Source organism: Anser brachyrhynchus (genome assembly GCF_964034855.1).
Source record: "Anser brachyrhynchus genome assembly, chromosome: 1".
NCBI classification, from domain to species: domain Eukaryota; kingdom Metazoa; phylum Chordata; class Aves; order Anseriformes; family Anatidae; genus Anser; species Anser brachyrhynchus.
Window position 1 is genome coordinate 66,352,678 of NC_137694.1, and position 19,331 is coordinate 66,372,008.

A 19,331-nucleotide genomic window follows, 5' to 3' on the forward strand; every position below is an offset into this window, starting at 1 on the left:
ATGCACAGGTTGTGAAGCTTGATCCACTTCTGTAGTGAGTACGTTTGCCTCCTGCTAAGGTATTTTAACTGAGGTTGGTGGAAATAAGCACTGTGACCAGGCAGCTTGGGAAAATCAGCAGGAAACATCAAGAGAGCCAATTTGCTTAAGATGGTCAGATCAGGAAATGACAGCCCACGTTAAGAAGGGACATCTTTCAGCAAGAACTTTTGCAAGTTCTCCCTTAGCTGATGCAACCAGGGCAATTGCACTGAAGTCAGACAGGTGCTGGTCAATTCTGGCTGCGTGCTTGAGCTATGTGTGCTGATGGATTTTGCTGAATTTATTTAGCACCCCAATTAAGAATTTTTTTTATTTATTTTTAAATCTCCCTGAAATGAGATGTTTCCCTGCTGTTTTTGGGCTTGTTAAACAAGGGAATCTGCTTGTCTAGGCACTATTTATCATGCAGCTGTTGCAATACCTTTTTGTGAAAGAACTGGTAACTACAAAGGTCTGAGTAGATATATTGGACATCCATAGTGTGAGAGTAGTTCTCCGCCAAGGTGAGTGTCTGACGTGCTGAATAAGGGCACGTTTGTGTGCTGAGCTAGGCAACAAAAGCTGGTAGTGGAACCCCCTAGAATCAAAAGGTGCTTCCTATAAACAGAGAGGCCTATGTTAGCACATCCCAGGGCAGGATGAGAGCTTAATTAAGCTGGATCTGGGAAAGTAGGGAGTTTTTTTCTCTGCTGAAAAGTGTTTTAGTTTCCCTATGACCAGAGGACAGGAAAGGATTCAGCACAGGGAAGAAGAAAAAAAAAATGAGAAAAAGAAACAACTGTCATCAAATGAGGCACCTCTTTTTGGCTTTGTGATCTCTGTATGACCAAGCTTAGACAATCTGGGAACATTTGTACGGGTCCATCTGCCTGTTTCCAGCCATAGTAGGTCCTGAAATAGCAGACATCAGACCTATGACTGGTTCTTCGACCCAGCAGTGCTATTTTGGCAGCAGGCCCAGGGTTAAACATAACAAGAGTCATTTTCAGTCCTTGCTCTCCTGAAGGTCAGTGGCCCAAATGGCTGTATGTTTGTCTTAGCTGTTTCCGGACAAGGTCTGCGTTTTGTAATGATAAGGCGAAATTCAGAGATCCTCATGTTGGCAATCTCCCACTAAGTCTAATTAGAAGGCATGTTTTTCCTGAATAAGGATGTCAGGATTTGGTCATTGGCAATTTTTAATTGTTTTGACTATTCTGAGCAGCATATTCTGCTGTTGTTGTTACAAAGGCTCTCTGCTTCATTTCACCTCCAGTCCTAGACTTTCACAGGGTAATGCAGCTCATTCCTAGCTTTAAGCCTAGCTTACCTGAGTAACCCATGGCCAGATGAGACTTAGGGGTTTGTTCATCTGCTCAAGTCATATGGAAGAAGCAGGCTCCCTCTCAGCAATAAGCCTGGCTCACTCTGGCTTGCCAAATGCCTTCTGAGACGGGTCTCCTCCCTTCTAAAGCTCCCTCAAAAAGCTATCAGAGAGGTCAGCCACAAATTGGTCCCATTTTTTCTGCCAGACCTCTTTGGCCTTGGCTTTCTCATCCGGTAGCATGGCACTGTATCTGTGAGGAGGAGAAAAGCCTGTATCAGCCAGGAGACGAGGGGGCAGCTATTTCAAGATCAGTGACCACAATGAAAAGGCAGGAAGCAGCAACAGATTAACTCTTTCAGGACATACCTAGGCTGCCCAGAGTACCACCATACAAAGAGCCTTGAGCATCCCAGCGTACCAACAGCTACTGAGTCTTGCACTGTGAGAACAAAACAGCTCAGCCTCCTTAAACTGGGGGCTCGCTGAGGAGCACCGAGTGCCTAGTATAGAAGTGAAGACTCTGCTGTTGTTTGAGGTGCCCCATGGACTTGGTCCAAATAGGTAAGAAATAAGAGTTTTTGTTGTCTCCCTGGCCATGCAGGGATTTGGGATTGGCATGGGATTTGGCAAACAGTCAGAACTCTAGGAATGTGGAGAAACTCCCTGTGCACCATAGCCAAACTCTTTTGGGTCATTCATAGCTGTCTGGGTAAACAGAAAAAGTGGTTAGATGCACTAGAACTACGTGCTAGTAAATTGTTTTCCTGTGTTTCCCAAGAGGGCCATGGCAAACACCAGAAAAAGTCAAATTCGGGCAGAAGTAGGCAAATGGTATGAGGACATAACGTTTCTCTCCTATGCAGAGTCAGGCACTGGAGGCAACTTTGCAAGGGATGAAAAAGGGTGAAGAAAACTGAGACATTTGGTTAGAGAAAGGCACTTAAGGGCATGGACAGGAGAAGAATCTGGGGTCCCTGTGTCCTGCTCTCAGAGGAGACGCACACAGAGCAGTCTTTGGGTAAAGAAGCCCAGTTTATGTGGCAGAGGAGACACAAATTAGGTGGATTTTCAGAGAGCAGCCTAATGTTCCCCTTAGCATTGCTATGGCTAGATGAGAGAGATGAGGGACTTACTTTATGGAGTTGAGTGCAAGTTGTTTCAAGGTCCTCAAGTCGGCATCCATCCCTCCAATGCCCATGAACACCTCGTAGAAGTCATAAGAGACGCCCTTCGCCCCAAAGACAGAGGGATCATCGGGGCTGATCACAATGGGGTGCCCTTCAGCCATGAGGCTGGCTGCGGGGTGGCTCCTCAGGTCAGATACCAACAGCAGGACCTCAGTGGGGAAGGGCAGGAGACAACACCACGTCAGGTTATTGCCGTAGCCACGTTTGCATTACAGCACCCATCACACCGTATGCCTGCTATAGCTACCTGGGCCAGCAGGTAGTCATTAGGGGGGAAAGAGTCAGCAGAGGGCTGTTGGGAGCACATTAGGGCATATTGCTCTGAACTGGTGCAGGAGGAGCCTACTTTTCTCCACTGACTATACAAGGAGATTGGTTTCTTAAATTAATCACCTAAATCAAGGCCAGTGGTGCAAGTAACATCTGCTTATCTATAATAATTTAACCGAGCATTTCAGTAGTGGTCTCTTGTTTACATCTCTACCCTGACGCTTAGCCCAGGGCACCTGGAGCTGGTATCAGGGTTCTCTCCCTCAAGGCCCACTCCAGTGCTTCTCTGCCCCAGGGCATTTGTCCTGCTGTGCCCAGGGGACAATGTGCACCACGCTAATGTGCTGCAAAAGAGTTCCTCCTGGCTATGAGTTCTACAAAACCAAAAGGACTCTCGGTTGCCATCCCAGCTTCTCAGCCTCTGGCCCTCCTGGCTTTAAAGTATTTTCATTATGTCTCTTTAGGCACCTCCTGGCTCTGGGCCTCATCTCCACTAGGGAGGACTGCCTTCCCAGGTTTCCCTGGATAAGAATTTAAATGATTTTGAGCTAACTGGTGTTACAAGCGTTATACACGTGCAGTGTGCATCTACAGAGCAGACTGCAACGTAATGTGGTGCAAAGGAAGCTGAGCCAGCCTGGGTGCAACAAAACATCTGGCTGCCCCCCAGCTCCCTGCTGCTCCTCACTGCTAAGGCAGATCCCATTCCAATGTCCCAATCCCATAGCTTTTACCAACATACCTGGTTGGAGATGGGACAGACTTCTACAGGAATATCCCTCTTCAGAGACAATTTTTTGGCTATTGGGTGTTTAATGAGGGCAAGTCCATGTCCAATCCGACTGGTATTCAGCAGCAGAGCGTCCAGCACATTTTTGTCTACAGAGGTGCCCTGCCAGTCTGAGCAAAGACAGATGAGAATCACTGCAGTGCTATAGGGAAACACATCTTCTCAAACTGCTAAATAGTTTTGTTAATATGTGTCTCAGTTGCAAGGTAAGAAGATTGCTCGTGTTCTGAGTTCACTTTTTCAGTGAAATGGGAATCCAGATCTGCTGAGGACATTGCTCAGCACGGAGATAGCCACTCACTCACCTAGCTGTAGGTGTCTGCAGTATTGCTCTCACAGCTAAGCTAACCTTGCTGGTCTCTGCTCATAGTCAAGGGAGAGAAGTAATCATTTCTGAGGAATGGCTTGTGCTTTAGATGGAGAGGCAGCATACCTTGGAAGTGCCTGTTACTCAGCATGGCTATAAAGGGAGCCCAGGGTAACTAGTTCAGATTTAGACATTTGCTCTGTAGATGTCAAAATTTAATAAGCATAACACACTAGTCAGACATAACTGTCATGCATAGTTAAGATAAATCCCACCCATATGGACTGAACTATATATTGGGACCCACAGCAGCAACAGCTCTTGTGGCATGACTCCATATTATACATGGGGCAAAGATGCTGACCAACATGAAGCCTACACTCAGGAGCAGGGAGCAAGTAGGGGAGGTGCCATGTAGGAATTCTGCAGCAACAAGCTGATGCTGTGAGAAGCACAGGGAAAACAGACCGTGCACCCCCATCATCTTGATGTGGCCAGACTTGCTGCTTCTGTGCTTTGCAAGAGTTCACCTCCTACCTCAGTAAGCAATAACAAGCCTTGAGCCCTCGTGCTTACCGGTCTCTCCAGCATGGAAAAAGTATGGCAGTTTGACCCCCAGGGAAGATGGGATGGTCAGAGCATCCTTCAGCTCCCACAAAGAATGACCTTCATCCTCATTGCCAACCTGGGGAGGAGAAAGAGTATTTTTGAACACGCTCTGGAAGATGGTGGGTCTCACAGTGAGAAATCACTACAGAGTGCCAACTGTATTGAAAGTACAATGCCGTGTTTTGGGTGTCGGATAAGGGGATGATTATTTCAGGATGGGGTAGTGGTTTTTTATTTTATTATTATTATTATTATTATTATTATTTGTGGTTAATTACTGCCAGTAAAATCCTTAGCTAGAGGATTTTTGATTTGTTCATGCTGATTTCAGGACAGCAGCAGATGCAGCTCTGGTATAACACATGCCATATATGCATGTAGTTATATTTCACCTCTAGGGGTTAACTCAAAGCCACGGAAGAAATCCAGTTACCAGGTCGAAGCCTGCCAGGGTGTCTGGGAAGCGGGCTCTGAGTGCCATGGCAGTGACGATGGCTTCTTTAATCTGGGAAACATTCAGCATCCTAAAGAGCAAGAGAGAGAAAGCAGTGCAGAGGCTTGCATCCACAGGCCTGCCTTCTTTGGGTTTGTTTGAATTGAGAACAGGGGCCCTCAGGGTTATTTCCAAAATGCAAGTTGCTCCTGAATCTGACAGCCAGCTTCAGTTCTCCAGAGTAATGGCAGTAGAAAATTGATATTATGAAAGGAAACCCCTGAATGACCAGGAAATGCCTGGCTAGACAATTCAGTCACTTGAGGTGAGGCATGCTTGTCTAAGACTCGCTGGCTTTCCCATACACCAAGCAGGGAATGCAACAGCATGGAGAGAAAATGTTTCAATTTTTTTTCCTCTCTACCATTATGCTGAGGGGTGGGACAGCCGCTGCATTTCAATGGCGTTTTAAATTTAGCTTTCCCTCAGCTCTTGGGGGATGGACTTGAACATCACAGTGCGTTTTGCAGGCAGGCTCTGTCCATACCCAAGCCGGCCAGAGGCAAGCCAGCTCTGAACTGGAAACCACGCCGTGCCGGGCCAGAGTGAGCAAGTACTGCTGAGAGGTATGTTATATTTGCTCAGGATCACCTCACATGACTTTGTGGCATCTGGCTGACTTGGAGAGCAGCCTTGTGTCTGCCCGTGAACAGCAGCACGAACATACCGTACAAAGGCTGCCGGGGGAACGGCGTTTGCAGGGTCCCCTGAGGACCTCCGCAGTGCTCGGTGCCCACGCTCGGGAACTGCTGTCACTGCCTCGGCCCCTGCCAGGAGGGAGAGCACGTCTGGGCATGGGAGCTGGGGCAAGCAAATGCCTTCCCCTTGCTCATTCCTGCACTCAGGGGCTTAGCGTGGATGTTTGTCTCCTGGGCACGTGCCATGATCTGACCCCGGTCGTTTCACACATACGCAGATGTATATAGATGATTTCTCACCCCCAGCCTTTACCACGTGCCAGGGAAATGCTTTAGGAGTCAAAACCCCAGGTGTGATGATGTGCACAGGCATGGCTAAGCAACGGTAGTGCTTCTAGCCCACCCCTCAGAAAACTCCGCTTCTCCTGGCACCGCCTGAACACCTTTCCCACCACCACCACCGCACAGCCAGGTACGCACAGCCGTGCTCAGCCTCTACCTGTGCACTGTGAATATGATCTTTGCTCCAAGAAAGTCGGGGTGCTCCTCCACAAAGCGCTGCGTCACCTCCCGATATGTCGCCACCGACCAAGACTTATTGTGCCGAGTGCCATCCAGTTCGTACACCTGTAGGACAAAGAGCACGTGGCAAGCAGGAGTTAGAAGAGGAGTTTTGTTAGCAGGTGGGAGAAAGGAACTGAAGAAAAACTTTGGAGAAGCAGTGCTCTGCAGTCCTTTCAACGGGGCAGCAAAAGCAGTTAAAACTGTTCAGGACATGTTCCTCTTGAAGCATTTACTGGCTGGTGAGGAGCAAGGAGCAGTTTTCCTGCCTAGAAACACTGCAAGAAACAAGTTTCCCCATGCTCAGACACGGCAAGCAAGCGCTCTTGAGTATCCCAAGGAGACTGCAGCCTCTGCCTTGTGTCCATATCAGATGCTGGTGCATGTTTCCCAGCCATGTGGCTGCTCACGCATGCTGGAGAAGAACAGCCACCAGGTGTGCAAGGGCTGAGCTTCAGCTCCAGGCCAGGGCTGTGCTGTGCGACCTTCCCTCAGTCACTTAGTCTTGCCATGGTTTCCCAGTTCTCTGGCTGCAAACTGGGGAAAATAATCTGTTTTGCACACTCTGTCTCATCAGCTTACTTTGCGAGTTCCTTGCTAGCAGCGCTACACACAGGGTTTTGCCTGCAGGGTTTAGACCCTACATGACCCAGCTGATACTAACCCATGTAGGCCCTGCCTGGATCCATCACAGAGGCTGAAATCGTTCCGTCCTCTCTCCCTTTATCCTTCTCTCCTTTCTTTCCCCTTTCGCCCTCCCCCTGCACCCTCCAGCAGTCTCAGCCCACCTTCTTGCTGCCCCTGGGTGCTGCTGCCTGGCACTGCCCTTGGCTAAGCCCCTGTGCCCGATCACCTCCTGGTGTCCCCTTGCCAGCACCTGGGGCCACAGGGCAGCTGCAGATGATCGCAGGGATGTTTCCACCACTGACGCTTGTAGGAACCTGGGGCTTTGCACAGCTGAACTTGCAAACACAGCTGGGGCCAGGGTGCTTTTCAGCAATGTTTGCTGCTTTGTGCTAAATCCCAGCTTTCGTTTACTTTACTTTGGTGACCGCTTCTGGCGGGCTTTGCTGCAAGGCAAGCTTTTGCAGCACTGGTGCTGTTGTCCCAGCCTTGCAGAGCCCCCACAGCCACGCTCCCTGGCTTGGAGCAGTTAGTATAGTATGCTGGTCAGAGAAGTCATCCTGAAATAAGCTGTAGGTTTAAAACAATGCATCTGTTCCAGGATAAGTCGCTGCTCCAGGTGGGAACTTACTCCCGAGCAGGTACAGCACAACAGGTGGTTCTGGCGCAGACGGAGCTGAGGTGCATCTTCCCAACCAACAAGATTAGACACGGCTCCCAGCCAGGTGGTCCAAGGCAGTTTGTACTGGTGCCACAGTCAGTATCTTCCTTAGCCGTTAAGAACAAAGTGTCTCTTGCTTTCAAGCCCTTGAGCATGCAAATCTCCAGCAGAGACCTTTGAATACGATCAAGCTTTTCCAGCGTCCTTACAAGGCAAGGTATGCAAACATCCAAAAACTGAATTCAAGCTAGGGCTTGAGAAAAGTTTGGGAGAAATAAGGATTTAAAGGAATACTAGAGAAGCCAAAAAATACATACCGGAGGCAGGATAGCTCTTATCTCAGCATACTGTACGTTATCCTCATAGAGCTCCAGCAGCCCCTGGTAGAAGTAGGCCTTGAACACAGGTGCATAGCAGATAAGTCCAGAGGCGATGAGAAAGACTTCTTCAAACCTTTTCCAGATGAAAGTCTGGGAAGGGTAGGCCAGCTCAGGGGCATCCATCACCAGAGTCAAGTTCCTCATCAAGCTGCAGAAAAGGGTAAAAGGAAGAGGAAGAATAAGGAGAGCAAAGTTTACTGGTTTTTAGCATGCAGAAAGGCACCAGCTGGCAGCTTAGTGTTTGGTACAGAAGGAAACAGGATTCCTCAAGGTCGTTGTGAGTTTTGCTCCCAGAGGCCAAGCTTTGCAGATGTGACACTCTCCCATCTGTATGCTGTGGGGTGATGTAGGGCAGCAGTGCCCAGCTGTGCTCAAGAGGGTCGTGTTCTCTGGGGAGGACCAAGAGCAGGAGCAGAGCAGTGCCTGCCATGACAGGGGCCCAATATCTAACCCAGAGACCGATGACAGGGCAATATATAGGTGTAACGACTGGTGCAACTAGGAAGCATGCAGGTCATTTTTCTGCCACCTATATTTACTCCTCTAATGGCTGGTACAGATAATACCCGTATCCTCTGACATGTAAAAAGCCATAGACTACATGTCGAGCTACAAGGCGGGTAAGACTTGATGTTCAAAGTGCCCACCATTTTGAGGACAAAATCTTGAGAAGTAATGAGTCTTAGAAAAGCAAGCATGACGTTTTTGCATCATAAGAATTACACTCTGCTATCCAGGAGTATACTTAATCCAGAAGTAGGCTAATGCGTTACTCGTGCAGACAATATATTCTCCCAAACATTTAAAATACATCTAAGAGATTTTGACACCTGTCCCTCTGTTCACCACTAGACGATCTCCAGGAGATGCTAGGGCTACCACCAATGTGATTACTAACCTGTAACTCTCCCTGGTATCTTCATCTTGTCAAAATGTGTCATCTAACATGGGCAGAGGGGAAATGACTGAGAATCAGAAGTCTTTTCCCCCTCCCCAGTGAAACAAACCTAGCATCCTGCTTGCCTTGCTGGTAACTTTAGGTTTGTCTACTGGGAAACAGCAGGTAGGAATCGCAGGTCCTGGCTTTCTCTCACTGGGACGGAAACATGCATGTCCTTCACTGAATCTGCTGGTCTGTACGCCTCTTTAAGAAACCCAGAGAGGCAACAGGTCATTTTATCAAGCAGAGTTTCAGGCAGTCAGCAACTGCAAGACCACATGGTTGTGGGTACCGCTGCGGTGACAGCTTGTGTTCAGGACAGGGCAACCACCTGGTTGGTCTTCTGACCAGCTTTTAGCTTTTGTCCCATGCAAAGCATTGCCTCTGGCAGCAGCTCTCCTCCACTGGCCGCCCAAAGAAGGGTTTGAAATAAGTTTATCAGGCTGGGGGGCAACATCTGAATGGCAGAGCAGGGGGTGACGAACTTCGTTCCTGGGTGGACAGCCTGAAGCCACCACAGCGAGGTGTGGAGCTGGGTGCTTGCAGACAGGTGGGCTTGCCAGTCCGACCAGGCCTGACGTTTATCTAGGCTCGAAGGTTAAGCATGTTCAGATAGAAATACCTTTGGCCACACTTCATCTTTCGTCCAAGTATGTCGTTTCTCTTGATAAAGCTACTGATCTTTAATAATGTTTGGTGTTTGAAGTCTTGCCCCCCATCCTAGTGCCGTGCTTCCTCCTGCTATACGGGAGATGTGGGTTTGATTTGAGCTCTTATTATCTTGTTCCAGGAGGCTTCTGTGGATGGGATTAAAAACCTCCCTCCCACAGACTCAAAATGTGACCTGGTCCAGACCCGTAAATTAAGACATGCTGGGCAGGGACATCCCTTTTGCGTCCCTCCATCCTGACCATGCCATGGAGCCAGCTCCCCCAGCACCTGCTTGTGGGCTGCTGCTCCCCTCCCTGCAGGCCCTCTTCCAGCAGCTGCAGTTTCACTTCTTCTTCACTCAGCTAATTTCTTTGCTGGGAACAATTTCAGAAACAGAACTGTACATAAGCAAAGATATTTGTACCACGTTAAGGATGAGTTATTAATTGCTGGCCAGTCAGGAAATTCAGAGTTCGGGTTCCCACAGCACCTTCATCTCTGCCCTTCTGCATGTTACAAAGGGGCCTCTTCTGCAGTATCATGCGAGGCTGGGCACCCCCAGATACTGTCCAGCAAACAACGCGACCCAATGGAGAAGCTCAGCTGTGTCCAGGGAGGCACAGGGTCAATGCTCCGTGCCGCTGTGGCATGCGGCATCTCATCTGCATCGCGGCATGGGGAGGGACACCGGAGGATCACCCCAGAAACCAGGAATGCAAGAGCCAGGGGCACCTCTAAGGAGCTTATTTACCAGTGGCCCCCAGCGAGAGGGTGTGCTGGAGGAAATCTGGCGTGGGAAGAGCCCGGCTCCGCGGCAAGCCCCTAGGAAAACAGATGCAGCAGTGCCACCTGAGCCAACCATCCCGCCCAGCTCGCCCCAGCCCTGGCCGAAGGGGAGCTCCCCGCCACTGCTCGCCCCAGCCCGCGGCACCACAGGAGGAACCTCCCTGCAGATCGGATCAAAAGGCCACACAAGCCCATGCTCGCCGCCACACACAGCTTCGCCTCAGATAAGAAACAGCATCCAGAGGGGATCCCAGCACTTTTCTCCTGGTATCCTTCAACAAGGAGCGTGCACGCTGCTCCATGCCCTGTTTTAAACTCGAGCCGTATGAACACAAGGTTGTTAACCTAGCCCGTGCTCTTGGGCTAGATACAGCAATAAATCCACACACCACCGTGCTCCTAAAAGCACATAAATCAAATAACATTTTTTTATAATCTCCTTTCCTTTAAGACTGATTATTGATCCCTATAACTGTCGGAGATTTATTGTGTAGCGGTGATCCAGCCTTGATAACCTGATAATCTCCTAAGGGCTCAGGCTGGTAATTTTTTTGCCACGAGGAGGTCATGCAGATGAAGCAAAGCTTCATAAAGGCATTTCTGCTTATTTTCTGGAATGGGCCCTAGCCAGTGATCAGGTGCAGACTACAAATAGCCTTCCATGTCATGTCATATATGCAGTGAACAATGCTATTGCAATGCGTATGCCCAAAGGGGCACAACGAAAACAACCAGCTAAGGATTATTTATTTTCAGCCATGTTTTTGCTTTTCTCTTTTCCAGCTTTCTTTTCTCTTTTGCTTTCTCGCACAATATAATGCGAAAGTGAACGGTTTCTTGTCTTGTTTTTACAGAGTATCTTTTTCCTGCTTCTTTTCCTATCCTCTATGGGTAATTATACCCCGCTCCTCACCATAGTATCTGAATGTCTTCCAGTGGTGCATTAAATAGTGTGACTAACATCTGTCACATGTGGTTCATTCGCTTTCTCTCTCTCTCTCTTCCCCTATTCTCCTCCCCAAGGGGAGACTTGTAGAGGGAGTGGAGCGCTTTGTTTCTGTACTGGGGTTTTTAATATATTTTGCGCAATGTGCCTACTGCCCTATTTTCCCATTAGATAAGGCAGTCGGAGGACAGGGAGGGGAAGGTGATGGAGGTCCACTGGTGCCTGGGGACTCAGCCAGCCGCAGTGTCAGCTCGCTCGCAGATGACTTCATCCTTGCGACAAGGAGCGCTGCCACCGTGGGAGCTGTGCTGCGGGGCATGGCCTCCATCCCCGGGCAATCGGGGCAGGGGTGGTTTTACAAATATCTGGAATGTCAGCACTGCTTCCCTTAAATATCGGGGGTCATGCTTATTGGGAGTCGTTGCTTTAGAGGCTCTGGCAATTATGTTGCTCCTTGAGGAAAAAAATGGCATTCTTCTGTATCTTAATTGTTGGCCAAGTAAATAAGTGAGGATTTATTTTTTTTTAAACTCTCAAAGCAAAGTTCCCTGCCTTTCTCTGTCTTCTAACCCATGGTCTCTTGACTCTCCTAATAGCATCCTTTTGGAAGCTTACCAGTAAGAGGATACTCCAGGGTCTTGGCGCATACAATTTGTGTTTTGGATATGAATGATAAAACCTTCTTTTGAGGCAAATGAACAAAAAGACTTACTTCCAACACATGCACTCACGTATACATATAAATGTGTGTGTATATGTATATATATATAAATATACGAACAGCAAAAACGTGATGTGGTTATCTCCCTCCCTCTTGCCTTCCCAGTCAGGAACATGGTAAGGTAAGAGAGGTGCAGCCCCTGGGAAACAGTTTCATTGTTCTCTTCGTGTTTGCTGATCCACGCTATCCTGTTTGAGAACCCTTCCCTGCAGCCATACTCCCTTGATACTTCCTTGAAACCACCCAACTATCCATCCGTTCCTCCCTCTGACATCTGCTTTCTCTCAGCTTGTCAGTGCTCAAGGGCAAAGAGGAGTGCAGGAAAAGAGGTAGCCTGGGATGCACATGTTCAAGAGACTGGGAGAGTTTCCAGAAACTGAGAAGCAGAACAGATTGGGGCCGATTCCTGGCTAGAGACCTATTTCCAGGCAGCCAAAAAACATTCCTAACCCTTAGACTAGTACCCAGGGATTAGATGAAAATAGGAGGGGAAGAGCCTCAACATGGCTGGTGTTCCTGTGTTTGCACATTATGTGCAATGACTCCTCTGCAATTTTGTGGTGAGCACAAAAGGGCAAGGAATGAAGGACAATATAAGTAGGTAAGTCTGAGCACCCAGGATGTAAGAGATCTAGGTTTGTACTTGGCTCTGGAACTCATTTGCTGAGGAAAATCCATTCATTGGTCTTTGCCTCAGTTTCTCCTTCAGCCCTTTGTAAGATCTTTGAAGCTGTGTCTGTGTTGTGTCTCAGAAGTCCTGCTCTGACTTGTGGCATCATCTGATAAGTAGCACAAAAGAAGAGGAATGGGATAACAATGCTTCTGAGAACTCATGTTCCCAAATAGGACTATTGGGAACAAAACCACGCACAGCCCCACCCTCACAGGAGTACAGGTTGCCATGGCCTCTAGCCTCAGCCAGGAGGGGATGTCACACTACATAAATACAACTAAAACCAAATACAGTGATGGGTTGCTCCTGACAAGGGCCTCAAATGCCCAGTGCAATTGCTTGTGCTTTAAGAAAGTGAAGCTGTTTCAACATCTAATCTCTTGCACATTATTTATGGGTCTCTTGGTGGGGCTGAAGAATGCTGGTGCCATGGTCTTTCCTCATCGCTCCCAGTAGAAATGGAAGGGAGATAATGGGGAACCGGTTTTCTCTTTGAAAGAAGTGGGTAAGTGACTTCTCGCTGGATCTTATTTCTTCCATCCCATGTCAGAGCAACAGTGCCTGAGGGTATGAAAGGCTGGGAGCCCTGGGCCTGGCACTGCCTTCTCCTTCCCTTCTGGAAGTGCTCAGACCTCTGCAGGGAAGGAGCGGTGGGTGCTCTGGGTGTGCCCTCGCAGGGCAGAGCTCCCCTTGCTGTTGTCGGGCTGGGAAGGCCACACCATGCCAACGATCTGACGGCTCCTCAGCTTCCCAGCCCGACCTCCTTCCTAGATCTGCAGGGCGCGGAGCCCAGACTGCGTCCATGTGCAGGCGGTACCAGAGATAAGAGGTCTTTATTTAGAGACACATGCACACGCTCTCACTGCAGAGCACCATAGCCCAAACCATGAAGTTTCTCTTAGGAAATGCCACAATTAGGGTCGCCCTCGCCACCTTCATCCCGCCTTCTCCGTGTGTGTTGGCGTCGTGACACTGATTTAACTACATTACACCACATGCTATTTTTTTTTTCCACAGGACCCCAGCCCCCCGGAGCTCAGCAGACAGTGGTACTTTCTGAACAGATCACAACTCAATATTTTTCTTTGTCCTCATCACTCAGTGTCTGACTTCATGCATTATTTAGTGCATGCTATCAAGCCCCCGAACACAACGCAGAACCACACGCTTCCCCCTGGCCTTTCAGCAGGGCTTTGTCACGGGATGAATGGCCCCTGGACAGGGAGATAGGGCTTGGTCTTCCTGTCACCACCGTCTGGAGGGGGAGCCAAGCTTTTCCCACCCACCTGCAAGTAATTAAATGCTGGGTGGCTGCTGGGCAGCCAGCTAACACCTGGTCCTGATAAAAGGCTGCCAGCAGTTGAGGTAGGAGCTGCCTGCAGGGAGGGAGCTCCTGCAGGATGGAGGGTGATGCCTTGGGGAGCAGTCTGGGGTGTGAGCTCCTAGGTGGCTATGGGAGGTCTGCCCCGTAGGGAGAGAAGCTCTGTTAGTTGGTGAGTGTGAAGGAGGGTGCCAGGCTGAGATGTGCCCCCCCGCTTTCTTGGGGGCAATCCTCAGCCCCTGGTGCCTGAGGTCCCTGTTGAGAAAGAAGGTCAGGTAGCTGAGGAATTCACATCCCGTTCTTCATTGCCTCAACGGATGAGGCAAGGCCTTTTGCCATACAACCCTGTCCCATGCTGGGAGCACATCCAGCCTGGGTGCTGAGGAAGGGTGGGGCAGGTCATGTAATACAGCTTGAACCACTGTCTTCAGCATGTCTGTGCTATGGACCGCAGTAAACCTAAATGCTGGCAGCCTCTAATTCTGGTGTACTTAATGCTACAACCTTCAAGTTCTTACATTGCTATTTGCTTGCTCTGTATGCACAGCTTTAAAAGGAGCTCCCTGCTTCCAGAGCAGCAAGCAAATGGGGGAGTTGGACCAGAACAGTCCTGCTGGCCTGGCAGTGCTATCACAGAGTGTTGGCAGGCTCACACCTCATGCTCACTCACCTGTTATCAAACTCAGTCACGTTGTGCAGCTGTTTTCGGTAAGTCTCTAGCAAAACCCACTCGGAGCACTGGGATGGCACTGGATGAGGAGGGTGAGGCCTGGAAAACCGAAAACGAACAGTGCCTGTGCGGGTGAAGCACACGTAGCAATCCGGGAGGTAGGTGGCATTGTACACCAGCCAGTCCACACTCAGCATGGCATAGTCGTGCAGGTGTAAGACAGCACCTGGGGAGAGGAGAACCAATCCTATTGAGACAAGGCAGTTGGAGCAGAAAGGAGGTTTAATGTGATGAGAGCTTGAGTTTGCCCAGCCAGGGGAATCTGGAGATGCTTCCAGGTGGCTGTGACTGACCTTTCCCAGCAGAGACTGCCTCCCTGTGCTGGGGATGTGGCCCCTCTGCACGAAGCGTGGGGCAAGCAGAGCATTACGGCTCCCTGGGAGCAAAAGGGGAATCAATAGGGATCTCTGCTTCCTGCTGGGATGGGAAATGCTCTTTCAGACTGGTGTTCCTGAGAGCTGGCTCAGGCCACCCTGATTTAAAGAGGTGCTCTCACAGAGGGCAGCAGTCTACAAGGTGGGCCTGGGGCAAGCCTCTGCATCTTAGCTGGCTTGTTCCCAGCCTCAGCTCTTGCATCTGGTCTGCATGTCTTCCTTCCTCTCTGAAACTGTGGCATACACCAAAATCACAGACCATGCCACAGTGGGGGACTGTGGTCAGATAGAGAAGTAGCACCCACCTCTCTCTCTTACCAAATGCATGTTTACTTAAATTTTGCAACTGTTGCTGGCCAGCACCGTGGGCTTTTGGGATGCTCTGCTATTGTGTGGTGTGTTGGCCAGCCTTCCTGGCATAGGAAGCTTCTGCATGCTCACCTTCCTCAGCCCATCCTTTCATTTTGGTGAAATCCTTTTTTGCAGAGATTTTTTTATGCTATTGGTGCTTGAACTAAATTTCTCCTTTGTAAAGGAAAGAAGTTGAGAACTCAAGCCTATGTGCTTTATTAGTCTAAGGGACATGTCATAATCTAAATAGTTTTAATGCCCTTAGGTGTAAAGGGAGAATATGACTAGCAGGAACAATAAGTGCTGATATGCATATGACAAGACTCTAATCTACAGGAGACTAATATATATTATAGTGTCTATAATATCTCACTATAGAGGGTCTGACAGCTAAGGTGCTGAGCAACTGTAAATACTGCTCTGACCAGAGCAGGAGTGACAGAACGGGCATGCCACAGTTGTCTGGTTTCTCCTGCCACTTGCAATATGGCCCTTTTTCCTTTGTGAGGAGCAGTAGAAATGGCAATAGTGCTTGAAACCAACAGTAATCCCTAGGAGCTGTGATCAAGACTGAGGTCCTACTCAAGCAATTATAAGGACGTGATCTTGGCCGTAGAAGCCTACGGTGCTTGCAAAGATTCTGAGAACTATTTTACTGTATTCTGGGTTGAAAGGTGTTAAATTTTTGCTTTGATTCCTCCTTAGTATCAAAGATATCCCATTTGAGGCAAAGAGGGGACTACTTTTCAATTCCTTACTACTCAGCAATGAAGGGATATGGGCAACTCTGATATCCCAATCACATATGGTAACTGTTCAGGAGCTGCAGGTCAAGGAGCCTCATCCCACACTGGAAACTGGGATGGAAAAGCTGGGTGGTAAGCAGGACAGCTCTTATGCGCTGGTGTCACAGCCTGGCAAACGGAAAGATTTGGCAGTCAGCTTCACCATGCAAGAGTTTTTCAAGTGAGTCACCAATCTGTTTCCAGGCAGCAAGGTCATGGGCCTCAGCATCTAAAAAGGGACCAACTGGAAAGGTGGATATATTGTTCAGCCATATGGAGGTATGGACAACTTTCACTGCAACTGTCTCTTACATTCAGTTAAAGAAGGCACCTTGTTCAATGCTTCTGTCTGAACCAGAGATGCAGAGGGAGAAAGCAGCCAGCTAGGAGTCAATGACTTTCTCCAGCAATCACCTCAACCTCTCCACTGAACTGTTAGCAGCTCAGACATGGAGACATTGGGCTTGCTGCTGCTACCCAGTTTAGGTGGTTTGGATTTGCACTTGCCTAAAGTATCCTCTCTTCTCCCCCTTTCCAGTGCAACCCAGAGAACTGAGCCTTTGAATGCTGCTGTGTCCCAGGCTGCTTGTCAGAGGATGCACAGTACAGCATGTTGAAGGTACTGGACAATCTCATGCTGTTATCAAAGGTAAATGGTTCCAAAATGCATTTAAAACTAGTGTGTGCTGCAGAGTACAAAGAGACTCTTCTGGTATAAGGCACGGCAGCCCGTCATCACAGGGCATGCTGAATGATGAGGGAGAGGCAAGGTCTCAAAACTAAAGACAAAAGGACTAACGTCTGCCTTTATAAGCAGAAGTCTCATGCAAGTGCACAGAGCAGAGCCTGGTTAAGAAAGCTTATTGTATTCTCATAGTCTTTTGTGTTGTATTCTATGGGTCACATAACACAGGCTCTGACTTGCATTCAACAAGTAAAAATCGTGCAGTATAAGAGGCAGCACCTTCCTCTTCTAGTGCCTGCAGTCTTTCGGGTGTGTACGGAACCACCTGCAGAAAAACATGTTGGGGTATATGGCACTTCCTGCTGAGATGTGGGATAAGGTAAGGTTGTTAGCATGGCTGTGGCGCATGTGGATAAAGGAAAGGCCCTGGCTAAAACATGCTGAACAAACATGGATCTCTGTGGTGTCTTGTCTTCACCTCCTCTGCGCTTGCCTCACTTTTCAAAGGCTGAAAGATCCACGTTGCAGGTCACACTAAATGTACAATTGCTGGAAACGTGTATTCACCCAGCCCACACCCCTCTTCCTCTCTCCCCCTGCCCCCAGCTGACAGGCAGGGCTCTTCCTGCGACCCAGCCGGCACTACTCCCAGTTCATGAGCTTGCCTGCAGAGGTCTGCTGCACCTTGCTCTGGCGTAGAAAGCAAAAGGCAAGAGGAGGGTGAGTAAGACGAGCAACTGTTAAGCCAACGCCTACCTTTTGGCATGTGCTTCAAGATGCTGAACACCGTGCTCTGGTCAATGAGGCTTTTTGCACGAAAGAAGTGCATGCTTGGTGGGAACTGCCCCACATTCATGGCTGCTGCAACCTCCTTCCTCTTGAGGCTGACAAGCTTTGTGCTGAGCTGCTGCTCCTGTTTGCTCAGCACCAAATTGCCACCTGTCTGGTGGGCTTTCTCCTCCTCCATCAGGGAGTCTCGGTTCTCCCTGAGCGGGGTTGGAAGGCAGAGGGAAGCCAAATTCAGGAGAAGGCATGCCAACCTTATGCTTTGCCCAGATGGAGGCTTCATCTTGTAGCTGCACCTGGTGCATGTGGGGAGGGAAATCAGTGTGTTAGCATAAGCCAGGAGGTGACATCTTCCCAGTGACCCACTGGGACATAAAACTGCTGGCCTAGCCTGCAAAAGTGGGTTAACTGGGTGCTCAATTGAGGGAGCATCTGGTGGTGATGTCTGCTATACACAGCGTCTGTATTCACACCCCAGTGATGCTGTTTGCGTGGAGCAAGGTTGTGGGCAGGGTGAGAAGAAAACCAGGGTGAGGTCCCTGGTTCAGGCTGTCAGCAGGTCACACAGAGCTGCGGGGTGGGGAAGGTCTAACCCTGGAGCTGGGGATAGCTGAGGTCAGGACTCTGGCTTGCAACCTGGGATGGAGCCACCTCAGAGCAAGGGGTACTGGTGGCAGTAATGCTAGCACCTTGCCAGTGCCCGATAAGGGGAAGCGAGGCCACAGTGCTCAAGGTGAGCCTGTGATCCCATGGGGTGCACAAAACTGTAGGGCTGATCTCTGCTATTGAGAGAAGACCTTGTTGCACCCTTACAGTATACTCCAGCTATCGGAGGGGTTAATCTGCAGGCAGAAAGCCCCACTGCAGCCACAGAGGCATGTCCCTTCCTTGCAGTCCCGGAAGAAAGGGAGAATATGGGAGCAGTAAGGGATCACAGGAGGCAGGCACATGTGAACTTGGAGAGCTCTGCGCTTCCCAAAAAAGCACAGCTGCAACATAATCCTGCAATGCCAGGCATCAGTGACCCTCCACGCCCATCCCTCCAGACCAAAGCAGGCTGGAAAAGTCTGAATGTTTTGGAGCAGTTCTGCATGTATCCCACATCATCTCCCCGCTTGCACGCATGCCCCCTGCTCCCAGCCTCTCCCGCTGGGATGCCTCCGTCCCGAGGTGCCGGGGGAGAAATCTGCTGGGCCTGGCTCTGAACCGAGAGCAACGGCCACCCCGAAAGGCATTATCTTGTCCCTGGGCAGGCTGACTCACTCACAGACAGCTCTCCTGCTCCTCACATCCAGCGTGCAGGCAGCAGGGCAGGGTTATCGTCTCTCCGGCCAGCCGGCGCGGCCGCGATAAGCAGCGGGCTGCGTCCCGGCGAGGCACCGCGCAGAAAGTTCCTCTTCCTGTGCTGCAGTTTCAGCTTGCTCAGCTTTTATTTACCCGCGCCCCACCCGCCGTCTCCCTGCTGCTTCATGAATATATAAAGAGGAGGGAGGCCGCGGGGAGGCCAGCAGAAAGCGGGGCGCAGGCGTGCGGCAGGCCAAGGCAGCGGGGTTGCCCACCAAGCCCCTCCAGCTGCTGCAACGGTGGGCTCATTAACCCCTCCCTACCGAGCGAGCGGGGCTGGCCTGGGCAGACCCTCTGCACGCCATGAAATGCCTCCATGGCTTTTAAATATCCTTGTAGAAACTCTTGGCCACCCATGTCCACCCATGTC

The 19,331-nt window shown here is 49.8% G+C and overlaps 1 protein-coding gene across 2 annotated transcripts; it reads right to left on the minus strand.

Annotated features, from left to right (window-relative positions):
• Positions 1 to 1,202: 1,202 nt before the first annotated feature.
• Positions 1,203 to 19,331, minus strand: ADA2 (adenosine deaminase 2). Of its 2 annotated transcripts, none has more exons than XM_080576095.1 (10): positions 18,881 to 19,331; positions 17,588 to 17,913; positions 14,577 to 14,802; positions 7,806 to 8,016; positions 6,142 to 6,269; positions 4,945 to 5,035; positions 4,479 to 4,587; positions 3,548 to 3,705; positions 2,482 to 2,684; positions 1,203 to 1,598 (listed from the first exon to the last, which is right to left on the minus strand). In XM_080576095.1, the coding sequence occupies exons 2-10, from the start codon at positions 17,898 to 17,900 to the stop codon at positions 1,490 to 1,492; spliced, it is 1,548 nt and encodes a 515-aa protein (XP_080432221.1). In that variant the 5' UTR covers positions 17,901 to 17,913; positions 18,881 to 19,331; the 3' UTR covers positions 1,203 to 1,489. The 2 variants fall into 2 exon arrangements, with proteins under 2 accessions (XP_080432221.1, XP_080432220.1); XM_080576094.1 differs by having other exon boundaries at positions 18,885 to 19,326.

Bases quoted from the DNA above. Each gene is read 5' to 3' on its own strand.
- ADA2 (XM_080576095.1), bottom strand. From the start codon at position 17,900: ATGAAGCCTCCATCTGGGCAAAGCATAAGGTTGGCATGCCTTCTCCTG. The intron at 14,803-17,587 runs GTAGGCGTTGGC...TCCTCTCCCCAG, and splicing joins CTTGAAGCACATGCCAAAAG to GTGCTGTCTTACACCTGCAC. The intron at 1,599-2,481 runs GTAAGTCCCTCA...TCCTCCTCACAG, and splicing joins CTTGCACTCAACTCCATAAA to ATACAGTGCCATGCTACCGG.